Source organism: Amphiprion ocellaris, chromosome 11 (assembly GCF_022539595.1).
Source record: "Amphiprion ocellaris isolate individual 3 ecotype Okinawa chromosome 11, ASM2253959v1, whole genome shotgun sequence".
Lineage (NCBI taxonomy): Eukaryota > Metazoa > Chordata > Actinopteri > Pomacentridae > Amphiprion > Amphiprion ocellaris.
The window spans coordinates 6,793,191-6,807,292 of NC_072776.1; the positions used below are offsets into that span (position 1 = coordinate 6,793,191).

At 38.7% G+C, this 14,102-nt stretch overlaps 1 protein-coding gene across 2 annotated transcripts; it reads left to right on the forward strand.

Annotated features, from left to right (window-relative positions):
* The first annotated feature begins 3,983 nt into the window (after nucleotides 1-3,983).
* slc5a3b (solute carrier family 5 member 3b) lies at nucleotides 3,984-11,960 on the forward strand. Of its 2 annotated transcripts, none has more exons than XM_023285918.3 (2): nucleotides 3,984-4,415; nucleotides 7,538-11,960. In XM_023285918.3, exon 2 carries the CDS (start codon nucleotides 7,813-7,815, stop codon nucleotides 9,946-9,948), a length of 2,136 nt encoding a protein of 711 aa, XP_023141686.2. In that variant the 5' UTR covers nucleotides 3,984-4,415; nucleotides 7,538-7,812; the 3' UTR covers nucleotides 9,949-11,960. The 2 variants fall into 2 exon arrangements, with proteins under 2 accessions (XP_023141686.2, XP_023141685.2); XM_023285917.3 differs by having other exon boundaries at nucleotides 3,984-4,383.
* The last annotated feature ends 2,142 nt before the right edge of the window (nucleotides 11,961-14,102 follow it).

The window sequence follows — 14,102 nt, forward strand, 5'->3', positions numbered from 1 at the left end:
TCAAAGCTTAAGCCTCTTACCACAGCTATTACTGTAGATTGAATTCCAGTTAGCTTTTTTCATGAGATCAGGGTTGTAATGGCACAAATGAAAAACATAGTACATTAGTTGCCTATTTGTAGTTGTTTTCGCATCAACAGAGTTTAAAAATTCCATATGGACTTTGATTTTTGCAGTGATTGGAATACATTTAATTAAAAATCCACTTCTCTGTTAAAAGCTCATGTGATGTTACTACTAGAGCCAACTCCTGTTCCACCTGAAAGCTCAGACGCTCTGACTTTCCACCCCATAAACTTAGATGGGAGGCACAAAGCTGCAGTAATGCTGTAAACATTAACACTGATATAGAAACTCTTACTAACCACAAAGGGAGCACCAAGAATATATTAAATAAGCTGCAAATTGTTTTTTGACCTCATAAAACATGTTTATAAAGGGCTATAGGGAATCGGGTGCAATATGGTGATAAAAACAGACACTTCAGCACATAATACCAAGTACTGATAAGACCTGGAAACTTGAGGCAGTCCAGTTTAGCAGTTTATTTACAAACAGCGTGTTAAAAAATCCCCAAGAGCAGATAGTTTTGTTACATTTGTTCCCAATTTTACAGTAAAGTTGTTTTAAAAATGTAATACACTTAGACTACGTACATTTGATATCAACCTACATCTTCACAAGTTGTATTTTCCTTCTTATAAATCAGAAACCACACGAGCAATTTGCCATCTTAGTGTAACTCACCACAAACCTTATGACTGGAACAGTGAAGCAAAGCACATCCAAAGTAAACAAGGAACTCAAACAGCAATTTTTCAGATCATTAGGCAGGACAGGTCTGCACAAGATCAATCACTTGTTGCATAATGTATGACATTCGGGTGCATTATAATCAATAAATAATAATTCTAACTTGATAAAACACTTTCCTAAAGCACCACTACAAAGTGTGTTACAAAAGAAAATCAGTTAAGTAAAAGTATAGAGGTGGGCAACAAGAATATTACATAATCAAACTGACAACAGCTTGTAGAGGCTGCAGTTGTTCTTCACTCTGAAAATGCATGATCGGAAACCACTGGCACACCCCGATATGTTTAAGAACTTTGTTAAAAATAGTATTATGCAGGAACTATATAGATATGAGTCAGAGTTTTTGCTGCAATTTTCAGAGAATAACCACTGTATAATTGCTAAAAACTTTCATCAACAAAGAGATTCTGAATATACTTATTCTAAATATTTCTGATACTTATGTGGTGCTATAGTAGGTATTATTATTATTTGGATATTACTGTGCTGTGGACATGACAAAAACAGTCTAAACAACTGTATGTACTTTTTTTTTGATCTTCAGATTGTGACTATAAATATATATACTTTCTTTTTTTAAAAACTGTTTTATGTTACTGCATTATGACAACTATATGGTATATACGTGTTTTCAGGATTGTCTTGATTTCCACATTAGAATAAACTCATGAAAAATTCAGGCAAACCAGCATATTTTAAATGAATCTTAAAGAATAAATGGTGTTGTGACTTTCAAAACATACACTGCGATGGTCCATAACTCTACCATGAATAAATATACAAAGAATCATTTAAACTATTATTTTTATTGATTTTGTCAGCTTAGTGTCCTTTAAATCATTAATTACAACAAACACTATACCAATCACTCAATTTCTAAAGTTAAATTTGGGAAATATAACACCATAACATAAGATTTTAGACAAAAGCCAAACTATATAAAATGTTTACGAATCAAAATTGCAATTCGACAGTTAACTGTCATGAATCATATATGTAGGTTGTATAAAGCTCAGTATATGTAGGGTATAAATTTATTTTATTGTTTAAATTTGAAAATACTGTGTTGTAAAATGCAAGTGCTTTAACACAAAGGAGGTTTTGGTTTGTTATTGATTTTGCACTAATATTCTTCCATTTTTTTTCCATACGCAGCAAAACAGGTTACGTCAATTTAGCTTCCTACCTCATCTTGAAGCCAGATAATAACAACACCGACTGTGTGCACATAAGACGTAGTGAATAAACGACTGATTTGCTAATTGTCACCACAATTAGCGAATGAACAACAACGCGACAGCTGTATAGAATTGGTGAGAAACGACTTCCTGGTAACCGCGTTTTAAGGCTCCATGTTGTCGCCTTGTGAAATTAAAACTACGTGAGCTGTCCAAGTGAAATAGACAATTAGTCCAAAGTGTTACAGTGAAAAATAAACACGCAAACAAATTTAAAAAAGCGAAATAATTCCCACTTCGAGCTTCACTCGACACCGGGTGCCGCCATCACTCGTCGCGCTACAAATACGTAACTCTGACGCGCAGGGTTTGCCGGGAAATTACGTTTTTCGACAAATGGAAATTTCCAAGCTGTGTGTCTCGAGGAGTGAGTGGAAATTTACTCTGTTTCCCTCCCCCTGTAAAATGCAGAGCTGTGTCTGTCTTGCAGGATGTTTTGTTGGAAGTCAACCAATTCAACCATATTCTCATCTGACTGCTGAGGACACTCACATTTGTTATTATGGTTATTACAATATGACTAGTTATGACAATTATATTTATTGCTGCTGTCATTTTTATGTTTCTGTATGCCATGTTGTGTTGTATTAATATTAATAATACTAATATTTATTTGTAGTATGTATAACTCAATTATAGTGTGTTTTTTTATAGTTATTGCAGACTACCTGACACACACATTCAAATGAAATGCAAAATAAACATCCAATAAATATGTGTTGCAATACATTAAGCACTAATGTGTATAATTTCAGGACACCATGCATACATATTAATTTCATCCACATGCATATTGCATTTTGGGATCAACTCTGCAGGATCCTAATGATATGATTAGTATTTTTATAGAGAAAACCTCAAAACCCAGAGAAATTGTATTATGCTGCAAAACAACAATGGCACAGTTATGTTTTGGTAGGCTTTGAGTGGTGGGTTTGCTCTCTTTTGCTCTAAAATGACAACTATTTCCACTTGATCACTTGCCTGATGCTTTGCAATGAATAGCTCCATCTGTGCCAGATCATTTATAAAACAAAAAAAAATGTGTTGCTGCAACAGCTAAGTATGCATAACTTTATATCTCTTATGGGCATAACTATTGGCATACAGGATGAAATTCCTTTCTAGGGAGGCTTCTGGGGAAAAAATAGATCTGCAAAAGTTGGCAGTTTCTAGACTTTTCCAGATTATGAACGTCACTCTAAATCTGATTAGTAGTTAGACTTCTGTAATCAGTCAGAGTGGTGATTTCTAGAAGCTTCTCTGATCCACAACAGCTCAGATTTCAGGTTAATCAGCCACCTTGGTATCTAATTGTGCTTGCACCAGGTGTCAATCAGCACACTGGATCAACATAGATATATAAAAAAACATGTAGAGGCATGCACACACATGCATTAATGCTCTCATGCTTAACATAACACACACACAGACACAACTGCAGCTCTTGCATAATCTCCACTGCACGTCAGCTTCACAATCTCTACTTCGCTTTTTATTTATGGCTTTTATTCTAGTGTTTTCATAGAATATTTCCTTTTAATAATTGTTGTTAGGGTTATTGCACAGCCTTGTCTTGCAGTCACTTTGCATTTCACTGCACATGCTGTATGAGGATGCAATAAATAGGAACTCCTAAATCTTGACTATTACAGGTGTTTTTGCATTGTTTGTTAGAAAAACCATAGTGTAGGATGTTGGACAGCTCTGTAAAGTTACCAAAAGATTCAGATATCTATATAAGAATGTCATCTTCCTTTCCACTAAAGTTTTATATTGTTTAGTAGAGTTGTAATAGAGCATATAATGTAGGCATTTCGAGTCAAATGAGCCTGAATGCTCTTCCGCAGTTTCACACAAACTGTGAAAGGTGGGCGTGTTCGGCTTCCTCTTTTGAATTCCTCAAAACGCACACCTGCCCCTCTCGTTCCCCACCAGCTTATAAAGACAGGTCACCTCAAAAAGTCCGGGGGATAATTAACCGGGAGAAATTTCCAGTGGGTGTTTTAGCACCCAAACGCGTCACGGGTGTGCTCCACGTGTGGGGCGTGGATTTGAACGGGCGTCTATAAGGAGAAGCGGCGCTGCTGGTCTGGACGGGCATCTCTGCTCGTATGAACGCCGAAGACAAGAGGAGAAAACAGTCTGACAGAGTCAGATAATTAACCACCCGGCAAGGGAAGAGAGAAAGGAAGCAGCGACCATCAAGGAGGACGAGTTCTCAGCAGGAGGGAGTCACTTCTTCTTCTTCTTGATTCACATCTCCCCTAAGGGGCGTGGAGTGCCGCTTTAGCATCTTTAGCATCGTCTGCTAACGCTAGCTAACAAGGTACATGTTTAGTGTTTTGACAAAGAGAGCTGGTGAGTCTGTGTATATATGTGTTTTATCTCATGTTAAAAGTGTATTTATGCTCGCATGTGTCATTGTTAAGCCCCAGTCTTTTATTATCTTGTCTCAACTGACATCATTTCACCAATTAAATACCAGAGAAAATGGAGAGTAGTGTTAAATATTCACACAGCAGTGGCTCATAGCGACGACTACAAAGCTCCCCGAAGATGCGCAGCTTTCTGCAGTCGGATGAATGAGTGACTGTTCTAGAAATTTCCTACCACCTGATTGGTGCATCTCTGCCGACATGTCTGGCGGTGGACTGGTGTCGCCTCTTCCTTGTATTCAGCAGAGGCTCACTGAGGCTGTCAGCCGCATCTGGCTCATTAATTAACCCCTTGTGTCGTCATGCGGGTCAAAATTGACCCGTTTTAAAGTTTGAAAATGTGAAAAAAAAAAAAATTCCCAGTGAAACTTCTGATGTCCACATTTGAAGCATTTTTGGGAAATCTTTGAACATTTTTTGGTGGGAAAAAAAGAAAAATTAAAAATGTTGCTTAAGAACATTCACAAAAAAATCAACCAAAATCCAGCGAAATTCACTGGATTTTGGAAGAAGAGAATATTAGAAGTTTTACTGATATATATGTAATCACGTTAGGTATTTTTAGGAATTTTTTGGAAGATTTGTACTCATTTTTTGAAAATATTTACAAGAATTTTCTTGCCAAATTTGGGGATTTTTTTAAAAAATAATACTTTTAAGGGAGATTTTTAAGGAATTATTGGAGTTTTCCTCCTGAAGGTTTTGCAAATTTTCAGAAATTTGGGGAATTTTTTGCTGATTTTTTTGGATTTTTTTCTGACAAATTTTTTGGTGCCCATAAATGAGGACAACAGGATGGCTACAGCAGCATTGTTGTGTTTCTGTACATCAACTATCCATGGCATCAGCTGGCTTTACCTGCCCCCCTATTCAGCCTGGGTTTTCATTATTATACTAGGTAGAATATCTCGAGTGACATGCATCTGGAATGTGGCTGAACAGAGAAAACACAAGTGTTGGCTTATGTTTTTGTGTGTCTGGGTGCAGTAAATTTGACACTCTGGCATTCATTCATGCCAGAACTTCTCTGTCGGCATACTTCTTGGCTTCTGGATATCTGTTACATACAACAAACTTTGTTATCGCAAAGCATTAGTCTAATCAGGGCTGCACAGTGGCTAGCACTGTCGCCTCACAGCTAGAAGATCCCCCGGTTCACACCCAGGATCTTTCTGCATGCAGTTTATGGCTATCTTGATAATAGTTTAGAATTATGTTATAATGTATTATTAACACATGTATCAACAATTAATAAGAAAATTAATTCTTAGTCAAAAACCCTTAATCAAAGGTGCCTTTTTAGACACTAGACAATGATAAACGAATTAGACAATGAAGCTGAGTTATACTTAAAAGGCAAAACGTGTTGCATTCAGGGGCTGTACAGTGGCTCAGTGGTTAGTACTGTCACCTTGCAGCTAGAAGATCCTGGTCCTGGGATCTTTCTGCATGGAGTTTGCATGTTCTCCCTGTTCATGAATGGGTTTTCACTGCGTACTCCGACTTCCTGCCACAATCCAAAAACATGCTGAAGTTAACTGGAACTTTAAACTGACTGTAGGTGTGAATGTGATTGTCTCTATGTGTAGCTCTGTGATGGACTGTTGACCTGTCAAGAGTGAATCCTTCCTTCACCCTAAGTCAGCTGGGATAGACTCCAGCCCCCCCGCGACCCTAATGAGGATTAAGCGGTGTATAGATAATGGATGGATGGATGAATTAGTTTAATCACCTTTGTTGGACGTTATCTGCTGAAGAAAAGAACCTATGGTAAAAGTTAGTTTCTCTGTAGCACTGGCAACACCATTTTTTAATATTTTGGCAGTGGACTAAGCAACTACTATATAAGTAGGTCTTGGCATACTGGGAGGATAGTGATTATGTTTTATCCTGCATTATGTAACTTTGTAAGTAAAATTACATTCATTTATTGGATGACATTGCTGTATTTCAGAGCCAGAGTCTCTAGGGCAGTTTATGGTGAACACATGGCATGTAGCCCTTGATGATGAGATGGTGGAACGAAAACAAAGACTTCTTTTATAGAGAAGGGTGGTTATGCATAAGGCATGGTTTTGAAGACGGAGGCATGGGGTTATTTTCTACCACGCATGGCAGACTGAAACCTCAGGAGAGGCCAGACATCCAAATTTGTGTGTGTGAGACTGACACAAAACAGATGTGCTCACAAACCCCCATGCATATTACTTTTTGCTGACATAGAAATTTAATTTGTTCCATTTCATAAATATCTGTTGAGTTTTTGATTATTTAAAATACAGAAAACTACACATTTTGTGCCTACAGGTTGAGGCAACTGGTTGTAGGCTGGGATATGATGATGTCACTTTAGATGTATATATGGTATATGGGATGATTTTATTTTTATTTTAAAGAACATGAGATTTTTTAATTGGGCCTTATTTTGTGTGATTAGTTAATGTCCTGTTAGCTTATGTGTTCCTTCCCTATTTATTTATTCATAACCTAAGCTGTAAAATAGAATGACACAATTTTGTTGGAGTGCTTGCCTTGAGCATTTTAGAAAAAAATGTTCATATCAACGTGTAGGCATGTTTATCATCCTAAAGAATGAAAAGATTGTACAGAGCAAGGCGGCACATTAGGTAATGTACAGAGTACTTAGTCTTTGGCTACATGTTTTTGTTCTTTCTTGACTCTTCTTGATGTCTTACATAATGTGTCTGAAGAATTTACAGTGTTGTAGTTTGATTGCTTTTATGTTTGAAACGATTAAGGAGGGAAGTCATGGACAGGCTTAACCCAAGGACTGCCTTGGAAAAAGACTGCAGTTGTAAAACCCAATCAAGTAAAATTGGCAATCTTTCATATCTTCAGTCTAATATGCCATGAATTTTGTTATGGATTGTGATGTTCAGTTTGATGGCAGTAACATTTAAACACCACTTTGTGTTTCTAACCTGTTTTCAGAGAGGCTGTTGTCAAATGTAACGCATTTGTCTTCCGTGTTTTTCCCTCTCTATTTAAGACTCTAATGAGGTGTTTGTCTTTGCTGTCTTGCAGGAATGTTAACTCTAGGCTTTTCTAGACCAGAAGCCTACAACATCCTCCTCTAAAACTAGAACGACCTCAGTGCCGGTGGATAACCCCATCCGAAGCACACCTAGCGAATTTGACCTGACGGTGGATTCTACAGCTTCCGTCCAGACAGCAAACACCAAAGCATTTTCATTGCTCCTTTTTTTTTATTAATTACATCCAAAACATTGACTATATATTCATATAAATATATTTTCAAGCTTTACATCCAAGAGATTTTCCTAAGGTAATCTGTCAAAATGGGTCCTGGAATGGAAGCAGCGGACATAGCGGTGGTAGCACTGTATTTTGTCTTGGTGCTAGTCATCGGGTTTTTGGCTATGTGGAAAGCTAACCGTAGCACTGTGAGTGGCTACTTCTTGGCTGGACGCTCCATGACGTGGATAGTGATAGGTGCATCACTCTTCGTCAGTAACATTGGAAGTGAACATTTCATAGGCCTGGCTGGGTCAGGCGCAGCAAGTGGCTTTGCTGTGGGAGCATGGGAGTTTAATGCACTGCTACTTCTGCAGCTGCTTGGCTGGGTCTTTGTCCCCGTGTATATCCACTCTGGAGTCTACACCATGCCTGAGTACCTGTCAAAACGCTACGGTGGCAACAGGCTAAAGGTCTATTTTGCTTTCTTGTCTGTTTTACTCTACATTTTTACCAAGCTGTCTGTGGACTTGTATGCTGGAGCACTCTTTATTCAGGAGTCCCTGGGGTGGAACCTTTATTTGTCTATCGTTCTGCTCATCAGCATGACTGCTCTGCTCACTGTCACTGGTGGATTAGTGGCAGTGCTGTACACGGACGCCCTTCAGGCTGTGCTGATGATTGGTGGAGCCCTGACCTTAACCATCATCAGCCTAGTTAAGGTTGGTGGGCTAGAGGGTGTCAGAACTAAGTATATGCAGGCAGTTCCTAATGTTTCTGCTATAATTGCCACTGGAAACTACACTTATTCACCTTCCTGCCGCATCGAACCTAAACCAAACTCGCTGCGCATCCTTCGAGGCCCCCTGGATGAAGACATCCCTTGGCCGGGCTTCATTCTAGGCCAGACCCCTGCATCTATTTGGTACTGGTGTGCGGACCAAGTCATTGTTCAGCGAGTACTAGCAGCAAAGAACATTGCTCACGCTAAGTGCTCAACACTCATGGCTGGATTTCTCAAGATCCTGCCCATGTTTGTAATAGTGATTCCAGGAATGATCTCCCGCATCATGTTTGCTGATGAGATTGCCTGCATTGGGCCAGAGCACTGCATGGCTGTGTGTGGTTCTCATGCCGGCTGCTCAAACATTGCCTACCCACGCCTGGTGATGGCGGTGATGCCTGTTGGACTCAGGGGTCTTATGATGGCAGTTATGATCGCTGCCCTGATGAGTGATCTTGACTCGATCTTCAACAGTGCTAGCACCATCTTCACCCTGGACATCTACCAAACTGTTCGGAAGACGGCATCGCAGCGCGAGCTGCTAATTGTGGGCCGCATGTTTGTTGTGCTCATGGTGGGAATCAGCATTGCTTGGGTCCCAGTCATTATTGAGATGCAAGGCGGACAGACGTACCTCTACATCCAGGAAGTTGCTGGCTACCTCACGCCACCAATCGCCGCCCTTTTCCTGCTTGGTGTGTTCTGGAAACGATGTAACGAGAAAGGGGCATTTTGGGGAGGCATGACGGGTTTCATGCTAGGTGCCCTACGACTCATCCTAGCCTTTATCTACCGCCAGCCTCGCTGTGACCAGCCAGATGATAGACCTGCCTTCATCACTCATGTTCACTACATGTATTTTGCAGCTGGCCTGTTCTGGATTTCAGGTTTTGTGGCAGTGGTGGTCAGTCTCTGCACCTCTCCGCCAGACAAGGAGCAGGTTCGCACCACCACAGTCTGGGGGCTCCGCAACATTGAAATGGCCCCCGTGAAGGACAGAGATGAAATGTACCGACTGACCGACAAGAGCTATTGCAATGGCGATGGACACCTCCATAAAGAAATGCCCCCAGATGTCAGAGAACAAAGGTGTTTGGATGGGGCAGATGTAAAACTTCTGGTTCCAACTACTGACCATGATCCAGCAACACCTAGTGCAGAAACATCCCCCGCCACCACTCCTGCAGAACAGTTTGGTAAAGGAAGGATGGAGATGAGCAGAGCAGAGGAAGGCCACCATGGCAATGGGGAGACTAGCAGGTGTATGCGCTTACTGGACTGGTTTTGTGGATATAAGGAAGGAACATCGAGCGCTGATCAGAAAGTGTTGCAGGAAGATGCAAGAGTCATTGCAGAGATGTTGTACGAGTCACCTAGAGTGAAACTGCTCCTCAACTTGGGTCTTCTGTGTGTCTGCTCTGTTGGCATCTTCATGTTTGTGTATTTCTCACTGTAGTGAACCCTGCACTGAACTAACGGGGACTGATGTGGGGGCTTTTATGTAGGTGGAAGCTATGTGGGAGGTTTGGGGCTGTTACAAACAGTTGAATTTTCAGAGACTTGAAAAGCTCTGTCTGTAATATTTACAGTTGTCTTTTGTAGCTCTATAACAGGGACCCAAGCTTATTCTAATCATTTTTTTTTCAAAATGATTAAAGCTTCTCCACATGAAATAAAAACTGACTTCTCTATAACTTTGAATCTCATTAGCGTGTCCATTTTGTACAGCGCTTGTTGTTAATCCTGCATTCAGAATATCTACTGGGATTTCTAGAATTGTTGTTCTCTTAAGTGAATTTAATATTTGCCTTATTTGACATATGCACTTGTCTTTCTTATGTGTATTGTGAAAAACAAATGTATCCTGTGATTTAAGCTTTTTTTGTTCCACTCCTGTTGAGAGTGATATTATGTCTGTAGTTAACTCTAAAACTGTTTTAGGTTACAGGCAGTTTTGTACAAATTTCTGCCGCTGAACACTGATTATTACTATGCTATATCAGTAGAACTTCAAGTATGTGATTATTTTAACTTCTGTTGTGCCCTGGATGATCGTTTTAAGGTTAAATATCCTTTATTTATATTTTTCTGCTTGAGAGAATGTGTAGACATGAAATCGAAGCCTCTCTTTCTGGAAGAGGTCCATTATGAATTTTGGATTATAAATTTAAGTGCGAAGAAGCGTTGTTTTACTGCTGGTGTTGTATATGATCATTATGTTTATGGTGATTATTAAAGTTACCGGTTTTATTTAGCCTACCAGATGTATTGCATCTAAAATCATTTGAGTTTACCGTTAATATTTGGTATTTGCTATAGAGTATGTATAAGTTTGACAGCACAGAGGAGAGAAAAAAGAAGCACAAGATTATGAGTTTTCCTTTTTTTTGTCATTCTAAAAAAATATAGATGGGATTGGCTGTTTAATGTGTTGTCACTGATGACCAAATTCCAGTAATATCTGGAGCTGTACTGCTATTTTTAATGGATTATATACTGCATTTTCTACTACTGTGTTTTTATTGTTGAGTTGTTTTGTGTGATTGTTATTCGTGTTACAGTTCAAAAACAGCATACTATTTTTTATGCACTACTATTGTATCGTAACAAAAAGCCACAAGTACCAACGCTCTTGATTCTGTACACGTTTATATTTTAAGGCATATCTCATTTTATGTTTTACATAATTGAAAAGCGTGTCAAGTCTGTTCCATTATGTTAACATGTGTGTACAATATATTTCAGGGCTCATTGCATTACCCACCATATACATTTTCTTCTATAGTAAGCTATCTCTTGTGTATCTACTGTGTCACTGCAGTGCTGAGCTGTCATTTGATTTTGTTTCAAGTGCATCTTTTATAAACCTACCAAATGTGTCTTATTGCGCAATGCTTTAAAAAAAAAAAACTGTCAAAGAACATTAAAATTGAGTTGTTTTATGTCCTGAAATGTTTGTACAGTGAATATTTGTTTAAAGCCGTATACAGCTCTGTCGTGCAGTATGTTTTTAGTCAGAGGAGAGTATTGAAAAACAAATGACATTTATGACATTTGTTTCCTGATTTGCACATCACTGGATGAGCATGACGCTATCAAGGGTGATTGAAGCAGGTGCATAAAGTTGCTGGCCTTCTGGAGTGTGGTCATTACTTCCACGTGTCCACACAACACCACCTTAATACCACAGTACAAAAAAAACAAGGAAGTATACCGTGTTTATATGTATTGCGAAATTTGACAGCAGTGTTGCACAGCCTCAGTCCAAAACGTCAGTGTCATAATGCGACAGGCCCATCGTTACCAGTGTCGGTCATAAATGATGCATCAGGATTGATAAGCGATGATTGCTGTATGTATGGGAAAGAGCTTTAAAACTTTTTTTTTCTTTCTGAGAGAAATACATGGTTATTTTTATGGATTTTATTTTTAGAGATTGAAAATAAAGTTTCTGTGGAGACCAAAAGAGAGATGTGTTTCTGTTCTTCAGATTTACACACACACACACACACACACATACTCATACAGTGGTGGAAAAAAAAAAGTTTTCAGACACCCTTAAAATTTTACACAATCTCAGATATTGTCATGAAATATTTGTGGAAACATCTTTTTGTGTTTCAAAAGGTGTGGCTGCATTAGACAGATACAAACAAATACAAATATATTTTTTTTTATTGTTTTCAAGAAAATCTAACAAAACTAAATTCTACCAAAATGACCAAATCCTCAAAATTTCTTATTTTTATGGAACCAATTTTAAGTTTTTAATGGCTTTTTAAGGATTTGTTTAGTATTATTACTGTGATTGTACTCAGAGAAATTGCACTTGAAAAGTGCACCTAAGAGTGATTCTTAATGCAATATACATGCAAATGTATGGAGTGTCAAAAAAAATTTCCACCACTGTATATGCAGCACAGACTACCATGAAGTCAGTGCATATTGTCATCAATTTGAAATATAGGGCAAACTAGTGGGTTATTTTTTTTTTTAATATCCTGTAAAGACTGTTGCAACATGAGACATTTTTTATTGATCATGTGATTATCAGCTACTTCCAAAATACAAGAACTGTTGTAAGCATCTGTTTAGAAGAAATTGCTAAATGGTTTTAATTCAGACCAGATCAAAATGTCCACCACTCTCCCATTTATCTCTTGTGGTTATGTTGGAACACACACTCACACTCACAACTTATTAGAACTTTTGAATAACTGTACTGTTTGTCAGTAATCTTGTGCAACTTCTTTCTGATTGTCATGATTAAAATATTGTTTCCAAAACTCCGTAGAGACGAAGGCATTCATATTTGGCTCGGGTTGCAATTAAATCACCATCTCTATCTGTGTCTCTTGTACTTGGGGCTCTCTGTCAGTGTTGACCAGGATTAGATAAACCACAGCGAGGCCTGATTAATCTGCTCACAGCCAGATGAGGATTGGCTGATTCCAGGAATCACATGAACCTCCATATACTGGTTTAGCTCCATACATCCTTTTATCTTCTGTCCACCAAACCTTTCAGCATGTATTTTTGGTATGAAGCACACAGGTCAATATATAAAACACAAACCTATCAGATCGTATAGTGAGATGATCTGTTGACTAACACTAACGCTGTGTTTTTGATGGTGATACAATCAACACTGTCGAGAATTAATCTCTCTTAGTCAGAGTGGCATTTAGAAGCCATGATCTGTATTCCTATTTAGACTGTGACTCATTCCTCATCACTGATGTCCCATGACTTCCCATAGCAACAAGTTAAAATGTAGCATGCACACTGCGAAGGGGAGTGTGTGGGTAGTAGCTGGTAATAGTTTGATAAAATCACCTACCGTTCCTTCACAGGGCTTTTTTGGCAGGTAACTTGATGGAAGCAGGTAAATAAGTAACTTCTCAGCAATAAAATAACAAAAGTCACCTGAAAACCTTTCCTTCGGTTCCATGCTTGATTTTAAGAAGAACACAGTTGTGGGTCAGTGTGATAACGTTGACGTGTGTGTGCAGGAAGATGTGATTAATGTGTGCATCATTCACTAAACCATAAATGTGAATGGCTATTCACTGGTGGTATAGTTGTTCAGCTCTCCTGTGTTGGTGTAAAACGTAACACACACCTATAGTGTGGCAGCCTTCTGATGTGAACCAGTTTGGATTCTCTTTGCCGTGTATCATTCCACTTCTTCGCATTTTGCCAACTCCTCCACCAGCCCCCAGTCGACTCATGCCCTCCCTCTTTCCCAAGAGGAAACTAATGATATTGTCCTTGTGGAAAAGTACTGGCATTCAGGCCATGCTTTGTTCATTGTCTGTTTTGGACAGTGAAAAAACGAACAATAGTCTGAGACAAATGCTTGAAATGGATGGATTAGATGGAATGAGTCAAGCAATATGCATTACAGTCTATGCACAGCTATTTGTCACCTTTTTTTATATGAATACAATCATATATTGCGCAATTATTTTTAAGCAGGCTTGTATATGTCAGAACACATGGGTGACATTCTCAGATAACACGGTTTGAAAAATCAACAGCATAAAAATGATACCTGAGATCTGAGAAAACCAATTTGAGTAGTTGGGATTTCATTTGCTCAGCATAATG

What these genes read in the sequence shown, in the direction of transcription:
- slc5a3b (XM_023285918.3), top strand. Translation starts at nt 7,813, where the DNA reads ATGGGTCCTGGAATGGAAGCAGCGGACATAGCGGTGGTAGCACTGTAT.